Raw genomic sequence first — 14,532 nt, forward strand, 5'->3', positions numbered from 1 at the left:
CACAAAAGCTGTAACTTTTCTTTATTGCTCAAGCACAGAATTCACCTGTCCATTCATTATCTGCATCACTTATCCTCAGTAGGGTTGCAGGGGTGCTGGTGCCCATCCCAGCTATTTTTAGGCAGTGGGCAGCGGACACCCTGAACTGGTTGCTAGCCAGTCGCAGGGCACACTAAAACATACAGCCATTCACTCGCTCATCCATACCTATGGACAATTTGGCCTGTTTTTAGAATGTGGGAGGACACCGGAGTGCCTGGAGGAAACCCACGCAAGCACGGGGAGAACATCTAAACTCCGCGGAGCTGGATTTGAACACATGACCTCAGAACTGTGCCCCGGTTAACCACTCATCTGCCGTGCCGCGCACAGTATTCAATATGGGGCGGCAGTAGCTCAGGAGGTAGAGCGCTCGTCTTGGGATCAAGGGATCCCAATTCGAATCCCGGCTCGTCCGTGTTACATGTCGAAGTGTCCTTGGGTAAGACACTGAACCCCTGATACCCCTAATAAGCAGGTTAGCGCCTTACATGGCTGCAAGGCCGCTATTGGGAAATGTGGAGCACATTGTAAAGCGCTTTAGGAAGTCATTGACTTGAAAAGCGCTATATAAATGCAGATCATTTCATTTCTTTTCATTTCATGTGGTCATTTTCTCGCCAAGCACATATGCACCAGTCGACCAAAATACACCAAGTCACATACAAAAAATACATGAAAGTGTAAGAAGTTTATAAACTTTTAGTAAATTTTCTTTGAAAATTCAGACTGTCTCCTAGATGTGGAAAAAAATCTTTTTTTTCTGTCATTCTGTCAAAATTGTGCTTTTTGGTAACTTTTGTAATTTGTACTCTTCCTTGTGCTTTGTGGCACTCGTTTTTGGTTGCACTACACAAATAGAATAGAAGAATAGAATAGAATAGAATAGTGACTTTTATTGTCATTCTTTGTAACAATGCACACAAAACGAAATGTCAATACAACTGACCCGTACAGTCAAACTGTAGCGAGCTGATGCAGCCGCTGCCAAACAGGGCACGGCCATTTTAGTAATTTAGGTGACCAAAGCCCCGAATTCCAACCCTTAATGCCGAGCGCCAAGCAGGGAGGCAATGAGTACCAACATTGTAAGACTCAGGAATGACTCGGCCGACGCTTGAACCAGCGACCTCCCAGTCTCAGAGCGGGCGCCCTACCATCCAGGCTACCGAGCTGGTCAAATAAGCAGTATCTCGTGGTTAAACCTTACAGTGTGGCACAACAAGGGTTGCTGACTAGTTATATTTTGAGATTCATTTTGTATAATCCGTATTTGATGGTTAGGGGAAGTTTATTTTTTTTTTTTAGGGTATTGAGTTTTGTATAGCAGAAAGGCTAAGAGAAGTACCAGTGTATCACCAGTAGATAGCAAAGTCTCACAGGTAAGAGAAGGGTGCTTGGGCCAAGTCTCACAGGATTTCACGTGATTTAGTGAGACTTGCTCAATTAATGAACCTTAATGCCAACAGTTAAATTGTGTCGTGTGAGACTGACATTTATCATCTATTTTGCAGATTTAGTAAAACACAAACAAAAAAACCAAAAAACAAAAACAAAAACAAAAAAAAGATATATATATATATATATATATATATATATATATATATATATATATATATATATATATATATATATATATATATATATATATATATAAATTGTTAGGAATTAAATATTAAAATGTACCGTTTACCAAATTGTTTGTATTAGTTATCTGACTCCATTAACCAAACACAGCCTACACTTACCTAACAATGCGCGCCCGTTTCTTGATGGAAAAATGAACAAGAGACCGGCATTTCCACACGGGGGCAGATTTGATTTCTTAAACAATTTAACTAAGTGAACTCCATCGAATATGGCCGAATTAGCCGAATTAGTGTCGCTCGAGTCTCTGTGAAGCCTCCTCTCTCAATCTTCCGCCTTTCTTCTCTCGGCCCACGTCTTTTCCGCAAGCTGGTGTGCCGGCTCCTCCCATGGGCGTGCCAGGGAAGCCCCCATGTGGGCCCCACCATGTTGGAGAAAAGCGTCCCGCTGTCTGGACCAAACAAAACAACTTCCCCAAACAATGCCTTATACAAATGTGTAACACCAGCTGGAGCTAGCCCGTCCACCTGGGTCCTGTTACAACAGCGCCTTTAAAATAATTTTATGACAATTGAAAACATATATAAATTATGCATCTGCACATTGCACATTTTGCAGCACGGCGGCGCAGTGTTTAGCGCATGTGCGGCACTGTTCATGTCATGGGAACCTCCTGCGTGGGTCCAAATCCAGCTCCAGACTTCCTGTGCGGAGTTTGTGTGTTCTCCCCGTGCTTGCGTGGGTTCCCTCCGGGCACTCCGGTTTCCTCCCACATTCCAAAAACATGCATTTCAGGTGAATTGGCCGGTCCAAATTGTCCCTAGGTGTGAATGAGCGAGTGAGTTGTCTGTCCCCGTGTGCCCTGCGATTGGCTGGCAACCATTTCAGGGTGTCCCCTGCCCACTGGCCGGAGATGGCTGGGATGGGCTCCAGCCCCCCGCGACCCTAATGAGTATAAGCGGTACAGCTAATGAGATGAGATGAGACATTGCACATTTTTTGTTCCGATTTGTTAGCATTTTGTTCTTAATTCCTAAAGTTTTTATTTAAAAATAACGATCTTGTTAATTTTCTAAACCCTACCAAATAACAGACTTCCTAGCTATACAAAAACATATCTGATCTTGAACAAATGGATTTTAGAGAGCTAATTTTGATGTAAAAAAAGACAAACACCAGCTAGAATTACAGTCATTTGTTTGTCTTTGTCTGCTTTTCGACTTGCATGTTAAGCCAGAACTAAAGGAGTAATCCATGCCTCTAGTTGTAATCAGTCACACGACGCCATATGGAATAAGCGACATTATTAGGCTAAGCTTTATTTGTGGGTGTGGTTCGCAGCTCGACAGGAAAGGTATGAAGCACAAAAAAAAAGAAAAACGTACTAAGGCAGGTGCGGAACTGTTGTATAACAAGTTTGTTTTTTTAACTGCCGAGTTCTAAGAATGACACACATTTCCGCAGAAATAATCATGTAAGTAAGCACCAAATTTTAACCGAGTCAATACAAGTCACAGGTTTTTACTCCGTCATAAAATGAAAATAAAAGTAAATGGGTGTGATGATGCAATACTTTTCTTACTGAACATAAAAATCACAAAAAGCACCACCCACTGTTAAAGCGAATGAAATTAATGCATAATGAATATAGTGCTGAAAATTTAGTCAAGCCATCACTCTCGGGGGAAAAAAACAAGTAATCATATCTAAATAAGTGCTAAAGGCACAGTGTGTGATATTTGACCATTACATGTTATTAAACAACAAGGACAGTACAAACATCTTCTTTGTTCCTTTATCTCTTTGTTTTCCTTATATCCTCACTGTAAAATGTGGACCTGGAGTGCCACGTCCAATTTCGTTGTCACAATATATCCCATGTTATTACAATGACAGTAAAGGTATATTCTATTCTATTCTATTCTATTCTATTCTATTCTATTCTATTCTATTCTATTCTATTCTATTCTATTCTATTCTATTCTATTCTAGATTGTTTACTGCAACCCAAAAGCTCCAAAGCACAAGAAATAATCTAATTTACAGAGACTCAAAGTGACCAAATCATACAATTTTCTTCTCATTTTTGCCCAGCCTTGCACAATATTTGGTTTGTTTTTGGAGTATCCTTGGCAAAATGGCGGACAATTTTGTCCGCTCCCTATAGGACACAGGTGTCAAACAGGCGGCCCGCGGGCCAGATCAGGCCCGCTAAGGGATTAAATCCGGCCCGCGAGACAAGACTCAGAGAAGCGCAAGAGAAAAACAAGCTGCAGGTTGAAATATGTCAACTTGATGTTGCCAAAGCCAGGTGCCTCGAACAAAGACACTATACTTGTATTTATTTCTCTCTCTCTCTCTCTTTCTCTCTCTCTCTCTCTCTCTCTCTCTTTTCTCCCACTCTGTCTCTGTCTCTTTCACTCTCTGTGTCTCTCTTTTTCTCTTCCTTTATTGCCCTTTGTCTCTTTCTCTCTCTGTGTCTTTTAACCTCTTTTGCTCTAACTTCCCTTTTCCCTATTCTCTCTTTTCTCTTTCTCTCTTTATACCCTTCACACTTTCTTTTCTCTTCTCTCTCCTTCTGTCTTTCCATTTCTCTTTGGATTTCTTTCTTCCGCTCCCTTTCTTTCCCCCCTTTCTCACGGGTTTTTATCTTTTGTTTCTCACGCTCTCTCCCTCTCTTTTTTCTTTCTTTATTCCGCGATCTCTCATTTTCCCTCCCTCTTTCTCTTATTTCTTTATCTCTTTTTCTTTCTCTTTAATCTACTAGTCCGGCCCCCGACAGAATGTTTGTTCTATTGTGTGGCCCCCGAGTTAAAATGAGTTTGACACCCCTGCTCTAGGCCCTGCTATGTATAGTAAGTGCACATTTCTTGACCTACACATTTCTAAAATGCGCATTTATATAATAGTATAGTATATTATATGTATTCATATAATTCAAATCAATATTCGATTTTTAATGGATGTAGTTATTTTACCACGAAGAGGTGATAAATAATACACAATGTTCCTTTAAAAATACAATAATAACGTTAGATTTAAATTATAAAAGACATCTCTGAATGATTCAATGTTGATCTAAATAACTAACCATTATAAATGGAATCCACCTGTGTGTAATCAAGTTTTTGTATAAATGCACCTGCACTGTGATAGTCTCAGAGGTCAGTTTAGAGCGCAGAGAGCATCATGAAGAATGAGGAACACACCAGGCAGGTCCGACATACTGTTGTGGAGAAGTTTAAAGCTGGATTTGGATACAAAAAGATTTCCCAAGGTTTAAATATCCCGAGAAGCAGTGTGCAAGGAATAATATTGAAATAAATGGCGTATCAGATGACTGCAAATCTACCAAGATCGGGCCGTCCCCCTAAACTTTCAGCTCATACAAGGAGAAAATTGATCAGAGATGCAGCCAAGAGGCCCATGATAACTCTGGATGAACTGCAGAGGTCTACAGCTGAGGTGGGAGAATCTGTCCACAGGACAACAATCAGTCTGATACTGCACAAATCTGGCCTTTATGGAAGAGTGGAAAGAAGGAAGCCATTTCTTAAAGATATGCATAAAAAGTGTCGTTTAAAGTTTGCCACAAGCCACCTGGGAGACACACCAAATATGTGGAAGAAGGTTCTCTGGTCAGATGAGACCAAAATTGAACTTTTTGGCAACAATGCAAGACGTTATGTTTGGCGTAGAAGCAGCACAGCTCATCAGCCTCAACACAACCTCCTCACAGTCAAACATGGTGGTGGCAGCATCATGGTTTCGGCCTGCTTTTCTTCAGCAGGGACAGGGAAGATGGTTAAAATTGATGGGAAGATGGATGGAGCCAAATACAGGACCATTCTGGAAGAAAACCTTATGGAGTCTGCAAAAGACCTGAGACTGGAACGGAGATTTGTCTTCCAACAAGACAATGATCCAAAACATAAAGCAAAAGCTAGAATGGAATGGTTCATCAAAAACATATCAAGGTGTTAGAATGGCCAAATCAAAGTCCAGACCTCAATCCAATTGAGAATATGTGGAAAGTACTGAAAACTGCTGTTCACAAACGCTTTACATCCAACCTCACTGAGCTCAGCTGTTTTGCAAGGAGGAATGGGCAAAAATATCAGTTTCTCAATATGCAAAATTGATAGACATACCGCTACAAAGTATTAACTCAATGGGGCTGAATCATTTTGCACACCCACTTTTTTTGTTTTTATTTGTTAAAAAAGTTTAAAATATCCAATAAAGTGTGTTCCACTTCATGACTGTGTCCCAATTATTGATGATGCTTCACAAGAAATCAGAGTTTTATATCTTGTTTGAAGTCTGAAACGTGGCAAAAGGTCACAAAGTTTTGGGGGCCAAATAGTTTCGCAAGCCACTGTAAGTACTACTAATAGAAATGTATTGATTTGGTGCCACTTTGGTGCTACGTTTTCGTTACTTGCTATTTTTTTCAGATATCTTATTTTTCAAAATATTTATCAAACATAAATTAATATAAATTTGTTATTTTGCGTTAATTAAGTGTGTTTTCAAACCAATTTAATGAAAATGTAAGACGCACAGAAAGGAACATTTAATCAATTACGTTTCAAATAATTTGAGACAAAAATAATGATTAAAACCCGAATTTAAATAACCACAATAAACCAAGATTAATGACTTATTCTGAAATATTTCCATATGAATCTGGTCAAAGAGTTTGTTTTTTCTCTCCATTTTGGATTACTTTGTAACTACAAAAACCTAACTGTATGCCTCTATTCTTGCTCATTGCTCTTCATCCAGTAAAGTCAAAGTTTCATTGAGTCATCATCATTTCACTTTCATAGCTGTTCTATGATTTATCCATGTAAGAGGATATTTTCTGTTTTCTACTTCCATGTTTTGTTCAGTTAGCGCTAGTTAATAATAATAATAATTTCCTTGTATTGTCATTCTGTGTAACAATGTACACAGAACGAAAGTTCGATTGCACCTGACCCGTTGTAGCGAGCTGATGCAGCCGCAGCCAACAGAGGGCGCCGCCGACCACTTTTTAAGTCTTAGGAATGACTCGGCCGGGGCGCGAACCACCGACCTCCCAGTCTCTAAGCGGGCGCCTTACCATCTAGGCTACTGAGTTGTTGTTCGAACATATGTTGTTCTAACTCACAGGTGTCAAATTGGCGGCCCGCGGGCCAGATCAGACCCACCAATGGTGTAAATCTGGCCCGCAAGACAACAGTGAGAGAAGCGCAAGAGGAAAATGAGCTGTAGTTTTAAATATTTCCACCGGATGTCATCAAAGCCAGGTAACACTTGAAAAACAATTGTGGTAGTATTTCTCCATTTCTCTCTCTCACTTCTTTTTTATTTATTCCTCCCTCTTTTTCTTTCTCCCGTTCACTCTCTCTTTTCTCTATTTTGCTCTCACTCTTTTCCTGTCTTGCTCTCTTTTTATTTTCTCTCTCTAATTTACACTTTAAATCTCTTTCTTTCTATTTTTCTTTCTTTCTCACCCTCACTCCTTGCACATTTGCTCTCGGCACTATTGTACTTACAGCGTTATTGTTACAGTGTTAATGTTACTGTTTACCTGACTTGTTAACCTGAATGCCCATTTTGCACATCTGGTTAGCTACTCCTCTTGCACTATCGGCACTATGGTAAAATACTATACGTAGCCATAATACAATACAACTTTTACTTATATCTGTACATTCGAGGAAACTGTGCGGGTCAGATGTATCGACATTTCGTTCTGTATACACGTGTACTAGAATGACAATAAAGTAGATCTGAATCTTTCTTTCCCTTTTTCGACCTCCCTCTCTCTCTCTCTCTCACACCTCACTTTGTCTCAATTTCTCCTGCTGACTCTTTTTCTTTCTGTCGTTTCACTTCTTATTCTTTTTATCTTTCTTTTTTTCACTTTCTTTTTCTCTCTATATTCATTTCCCCCTTCTTTTCCATTCGTATCTCTATTTTGTTCTTTATCTCTCACTGTTACTCTGGCTCCCTTGTTTTCCCTATCTGTTCATCACTCTCTCTTTCCCTCCCCCTTTCTCTGTCTTTTTCTACCTCTCTCTCCCTCTTAAGCTTCCTAGTCCGGCCCCCGTGAGATTTTTTAAAGCATTTGTGGCCCCCAGCTAAAACGAGTTTGACACCCCTGTTCTAACTAGTATCTGTGGTGCGTGGAGTAATTCATTCAATTTCTTCAAAACTCTGTTTAATAAATATTGTAACGTGTAAGTGCAGACCAAGGCCAAAAGGTGGCACTGGAAGTCTCATTTATTTACTTCAATAGAAACAAACTGATGAACTCTATCACATGACGTACAAATCGAAAAACAATTCATAGTCCGCTTGACTTAACACTATTCAATAAGCATTGAATGTTATTTACAGGGTTGGGTAGGGTTACTTTAACTGGATTACTTTCAATTACTTTTGGATTACTCCAATACCAAATATGCTAATAAAAGACAAAAGAAACTAAATATGAATCAAATGACTCCATTTTGTGCAGGCTTGGGGAGTAACGGAATACATGGAACGGCAAAAATGATGTTGGCAAGCTGTTTGGATTTATTTTCATTTCGTTTCTGTCGCATTTTATGTTAGTTTTGAAGGAGATCAAAGCCAGGAGAGAAAGCTTACCACGTGTTGTGAGTCATAATTGTATTCATATTTAGTTTCTTTTGTCTTTTATTAGCATATTTGGTATTGGAGTAATCCAAAAGTAATTGAAAGTAATCCAGTGAAAGTAACCCTACCCTACCCTGATTATTTACATAAGAGCTTGTAGATTGTAGTGTGCCCGCTTTGAGACTGGGAGGTCGCTGGTTCGCGCCTCGGCCGAGACATACCTAATTGGTATAATGGCGGCGCCCTCTGGCTGCGGCTGCATCGCCTCGCTACAACGGGTCAGGTGAATCGACATTTCGTTCTGTGTACATTGTTACAAAGAATGACAATACAAAGGAAATTATTATTATTATAGTAGTGGTGACACCTAATTCACAATGACAGATTTAGGTAAAATCAAAAAGGTAAAAGAAACCTAGCAAACCCCTCACACACACAGTATCACTTGTTACACTTCACATGCTTTCGGGGTTTATACATGTTGAAGAAAGTTTCCTATTTAATTTCTTAATAATAGCCATTACAAAACTGCTGAATCAGCTTAGAGAAGGAGAAAGATGGGTGTATTTACACTTTTGCATTGCTCAGCAAAACAAGGGATAGTAGCAGGACTAAACAAACACTTAGGGGGGGAAAAAAACTTTAAGAGGCACCTTAAAAAAACTAAATCAAATTAGAGCCAACATCTTTCCTCCTCTAGTGGACAATAAATAATTCACATGATCAACAGTACAGCAGTGCATTTATCTTAAAAACAGAATGTCCCTCCCGAGAAATTGTGTGAATGCTGAAGAGAAGAAGCTGAAAATCAAATGCAACTTAGAACATGGAAAATGTTTAGCACGTAAAGCTTAAAAAATATGTTCAAAATATTCGTTATATCAACTTCTTTAGAATCTCCAATATGGAAAATGTGGATTTTTTTTGGTGTGCATATATTCAAATTCCGCAGTTCGACAATTTTGTGACTATGGAATCGCTATGATTTTTTTCAAGAGATTTGGGAATGTATTTAAAGGAACATTGTGTATTATTTACTAAATCCCAGTGGTAAAATAAAACTTTCTCTTAAAGGAACAGTATTGATTTGAATAATAAAAAAATACACGAACTATCATATAAAAGCATTTTTAATATACATTTTTGGATTAAGAAATGTGCATTTATTTTTACAAAACATGAGCATCGCCTAGAGCAGGGGTGTCAAACTCATTTTAACTCGGGGGCCACACGATAGAACAAACATTCTGTCGGGGGCCGGACTAGTAGATTAAAGAGAAAGAAAAAGAGGTAAAGAAATAAGAGAAAGAGGGAGGGAAAAGGACAGAGGCTGGGACAAAGAAAGAAAAAGAGAGACAGGGAGATAGCCTGCGAAACAAAATATAAAAAGTCATGAGAGAGGGAGAAAAGAAAGGGAGAGGAAGAAATAAATCCAAAGAGAAATGGACAGACAGGAGAGAAAAGAGAAAAGAAAGCGTGAAGGGTATGAAGAGAGAAAGAGAAAGGGAAAAAAGGAAGTTAGAGCAAAAGAGGTTAAAAGACAGAGAGAGAGAAAGAGCAACAAAGGAAGAGAAAAAGAGAGACACAGAGAGTGAAAGAGACAGAGTGGGAGAAAAGGGGTGGAAAAGAGAGAGAGAGAGGGAGAGAGATAAATAAATACAAGTACAGTGTGTTTGTGAGAGGCACCTGGCTTTGGCAACATCAAGTTGACATATTTCAACCTGCAGCTTGTTTTTCTCTTGTGTTTCTCAGAGTGTTGCCTCGCAGGCCGGATTCAACCCCTTAGCGGGCCTAATCTGGCCCGCGGGCCGCCTGTTTGACACCAGTGACCTAGAGGGAGCTGATATCATTGTCTGCATCTCGCCGCTTCGGAAATCCCAAAGACCAAAAACCTTGTGAAACGCTAGTGATCAGTTTATTCAGTTTTTAATATTGGACACTTGCAAAGGAAATTGTATAGGGTGCCAGTTCGTTATTTTGACTATCATCCTCCTTGTGCTTTGTAGTACAGTGGAACCTCGGTTTTCGAACGCCTCTCAGTTCGAACAAATCGGAGACAGACCAAAAATTTCGAGAAATTCTTGCTTCGCTGTTCGGTCAAAAAATCGGAGTTCGAACGCCGGTAATGCGTGAGTGCGTACGCTAGTGTGCGATGCTGAGCGGCGTACGGGTGTAGATAGCTCTTTTCGTGACCAACTGTTATCGCGTGCGGACGGGCTTCGTTTTGCTTTCGCTTTTAATATAGGTATACGAAGTGTTTTAGCCTCTCATTATGCCCCCGAAGAAAGTCAGTGCAAGCAGCAAAGTTGCTACAGGTGAAAAAACAAAAGTAGTGCCTAATACTATTGCATTTAAGAAAGAAATAATAGCACCACCGTCCACCTGCGCCTTCTGCTGACCACCACTAAGGTAAGAAATCCTATTCATAATTCTTTTCTTTATCCTTTTTTTTAATTTTTACACGTTCATGTTAGCGTAATCTTTCGTACGGAAAATTACGATAACGCGAACGTACGATTAGCCTGGGTTAGCATTATGTTTACGTTAAACATTCAGGTAAACATTCAGGGTGTTGGAACGGCTTAAAACAATTTACATTATTTTTAATGGGAAAAATGATTTTGGTGATCGAACAAATCGGTTTTCGAACAGGGTTCTGGAACGGATTATGGTCGAGAACCGAGGTTCCACTGTATTTGTTTTCAGTTCCACTACACAATACAGCGACATCAAGAGGTCAAATATTACACCGTGTCCCTAGGAAAAGAAAAAAAAAATCACCCTGTGAATACAGTATTTTGAAGTAGGAATGATTCAATTAGTCAAAAATGTGAAAGGAAGTGCATGTTAAAAAAAAAAGGAGAAAAAGGTTGCACCTGCTCTTCAGCATTCCTAAAATGACAACAGCGCTACATATTCAACTATTACACCGGATTACCCAGCGCTGCCAGCAGGCTTTGAGGCGAAAGCCAGAGCATTTCCAGCAAGTTGTACTGGCAGTATCCCATCCAGAACCCGAATGCCACGTCAGTGAAGTGATGGCGGCCCAGCATGACCCGGCTCAGCCCCACTGTGGCCGCCCACAGCAACACCAGGACCCGCAAAGGGGCGGCCAGAACCAGGTGGGCCAGCAAAAAGCGGCTGCACATGGCAGCGCGGGTAGCGTGGCCCGAAGGAAAGGAGTAGCGGTCCACCGAGAAGGTTGCAAACATGTCCATGCGGTTGTGGGCCGGGCGCCTCCGTCGCACTGTCGCCTTCAACACACCCACGAGGACCAGATCTAGCAGAAGACCTGGAAATAAATCAGCGGTGTGCATAAATGGTGTGCTCAATAACTGAAAGATTTTGCCCCAAAAAATGTACTTCTTATCATTTTGGGGGAATACCTAAAGTACTTTTAGCATACTAATATTTGAGATGCAACTGCTAAAAAACTTAGGTGTCATATTTGACCCCGATCTGTCTTTTCAAACACACGTGAAGAATATTACTAGAACCGCTTTCTTCCATCTTCGCAACATTGCTAAAATTCGTCCTATGCCGTTTCCGTCGGATGCGGAGATTAAAATTCACGCGTTTACTCGATTACTGTAATGCACTACTCTCCGGTCTCCCAAAATCCAAAATCAAGAGCCTTCAGCTCGTACAAAATGCTGCAGCGAGGCTTTTAACGAAGACAAGAAAGTTTGATCACATTTACCCGATTTTAGCTAACCTACATTGGCTCCCTGTTAGCCTAAGATGTGATTTCAAGGTTCTCTTAGTATTATACAAAATCATACATGGACTTGCTCCCTCATATCTTTCAGATTTATTTTCCCCTTATGTTTCGGTCCGGAGACTTCGCTCTGAAAACGCTGGTTTACTAGAAATCCCAAGAACCAAGAAGAAATCTGCAGGTTGGAGAGCACTCTCTATTCGGGCCCTGGTGCTGTGGAATGCTCTGCCCTCTGAGATTCTTGCAACCCCAGTGGAAATGTTTAAATCTAAGCTTAAAACACACTTCTACTCTATAGCATATGAATAACTTTGATTTTTTTGTTGACAATATCTGTGTATTATTTGTTATTGCAACATCCATTGCAGCCTGGTCATCCTGGAAGGGGGATTACCACATATGCGGTCCCTTCTCAAGGTTTCTTCATTTTCCTCATGTTGAGTTTTTTTGAGTTTTTCCTTGCCCTCATGTTGGTTCCAGATCAGGGGATGGTGTAATAATAGTCTGTGGTTTGCAATAACCTGTGCAGCCCTTTTAGACTCTTTGTGACTAAGGGCTATGCAAATAAACATGACTTGACTTAATGAATATTTCTACATCAAATCAATTATAAATTTAATTGTCAGATATCTAAATGCCTTTTGGATTAGAATTTCTCAAAATTTCAGTTTTGGGCACATTTGAAGTCCCCATATATCCTCAACTGTGAATGCTAGTAAGATGAAAGTTTTACCATTTTTGTGGAAATTTGTGAAAGGATTGGTGGCCCCTGTTCAAAGGGATGTGGATGAGCTGAAGGCACGGATAACCGAAGCTGTTGCAACCATTGATGATGCAATGCTGGGATGCGCTTGGCATGAAAGGACCATTAGCTTGGGTATGTATTGTGTGACCAATGGTGCTCACATTAAACATCTATGAACATTCCATATAAAATATAAGATAATGAGCTTTCTGAATATACCAGATGTGTTTTTATATCCTTATAGTTTCTGAGATATTCAATGTCAAAATGTGCCCAAGACTTCCAGTACACCCTGGAAATATTGACTGATTTCTATTGTCTTCTTTTTGTATTCGTAACGGATAAAAAAAAAAAAAACATTCTTACGGATTTTTGAATGAAACATTCAGTAAAAATGTGATAAAAATATTATTTGTAATTGCAACATTCTTTGCTGTCTGGTAATTCTGAAAGGGGGGATACCACATGTGCGGTGTCTTCTCAAGGTTTCTTCATTTTCCTCATGTTGAGGTTATTGAGTTTTTCCTTGCCCTCATGTTGGTTCCAGATCAGGGGATGGTGTAATAATAGTCTGAAATAACAGTTCGTGCAATAACCTGTGCAGCCCTCTTTGTGATTAAGGGTTATACAGATAAAAATGACTTGACAAAAAAGTACAGGTTGACAGGTATGTACTCACCCCAAAAGAGATTGAGCATGACCTCCTGGCCGGCAGGACTGTCACTCTTATAGATGCAGTAAGCGGTCCCAGCCAGCCAGGGGACGCCGTGGCCGGACACCTCGATGAGCTTCATGAGGGGCCGCGCGCTCCCCCACGACGAATCCTCCCGGGCGCAAACCCCGAGACTCTTGGACAGCCAAAGATCGACCGCTAGAAGCGAACTCAGAGCCACCCGCAACAGCGACGGGTTCAGCCGGATGCCGTCCTCATCCTGAGCCCCGGAACCGGTCGATGAGCTGGATCCGCGTCGGCGAGTGGGGCTCTCCGAGGCGCGCAGCCGCGCAGTGTCGGAGCCTTGCCGCTGCAGGAGATGAGGCGGCGTGGTGGAGCGGTTAAGCGGCTTGGTGAGCGACATGAATTCGTAGCGGCCGTTGTTGGGTCCGCTGAGTACCGGACTGCCGCTCCCAGGGCGATTTGGGGTTTTTGCCTTTGGCGAGGACATTTTAATAGGTTAGCTTCCTTGCGGCAGAGTGTCGCCGCTATCCCCGCTTTTTTTTGGGATAGCTGTCGCTTCTCTATCTCGTCGGTCCGACAGGTTGAGCATTCGGATCACGTATCGAAACCAGTTGACGCCATATTTGTGGTTGATTTTCAGAGCATGCTGGGAGTTGTGGTTTTTTTCTTTTCTAGCAAATGTTTTCTTTGCGTTCATAATATTTTAACTGTGTCAAAATAAAATTATACAATTTGATTTTTCCATTCGGCTAAGAACCAGTTTCATCATTATTTTGATTTATCTCTCGCATACCTGTCAACCTCCACGGTTAATGCCCTTAGGCCCCTTACAAACTGTCGTATTTTCCCTTCTCATCTCATCTCATCTCATTAGCTGCACCGCTTATCCTCAGTAGGGTCGCGGGGGTGCTGGAGCCCATCCCAGCAATCATCGGGCAGTGGGCAGGGGACACCCTGAACTGGTTGCCAGCCAATCGCAGGGCACACAGGGACAGACAACTCACTCGCTCATTCACACCTAGGGACAATTTGGACCGGCCAATTCACCTGAAATGCATGTTTTTGGAATGTGGGAGGAAACCGGAGTGCCCGGAGGAAACCCATGCAAGCACAGGGAGAACATACAAACTCCGCACA

At 41.1% G+C, this 14,532-nt stretch overlaps 1 protein-coding gene across 1 annotated transcript; it reads right to left on the bottom strand.

The window, feature by feature from the left end:
• Positions 1-8,595: 8,595 nt before the first annotated feature.
• On the bottom strand, positions 8,596-14,017 carry plpp6 (phospholipid phosphatase 6). The gene is made up of 2 exons (XM_088348947.1): positions 13,399-14,017; positions 8,596-11,548 (listed from the first exon to the last, which is right to left on the bottom strand). The coding sequence occupies exons 1-2, from the start codon at positions 13,880-13,882 to the stop codon at positions 11,181-11,183; spliced, it is 852 nt and encodes a 283-aa protein (XP_088205073.1). The 5' UTR covers positions 13,883-14,017; the 3' UTR covers positions 8,596-11,180.
• Positions 14,018-14,532: the final 515 nt, after the last annotated feature.

This window comes from Urocampus carinirostris, chromosome 12 (assembly GCF_059441175.1).
Source record: "Urocampus carinirostris isolate Australia breed hairy pipefish chromosome 12, RoL_Ucar_1.0, whole genome shotgun sequence".
NCBI lineage: Eukaryota > Metazoa > Chordata > Actinopteri > Syngnathiformes > Syngnathidae > Urocampus > Urocampus carinirostris.

Excerpts from the sequence above, each read along its gene's own strand:
- plpp6 (XM_088348947.1), bottom strand. The coding sequence starts at position 13,882 with ATGTCCTCGCCAAAGGCAAAAACCCCAAATCGCCCTGGGAGCGGCAGT. Across the intron at positions 11,549-13,398 it reads CATGCTCAATCTCTTTTGGG|GTCTTCTGCTAGATCTGGTC; the intron begins GTGAGTACATAC and ends ATTTATTTCCAG.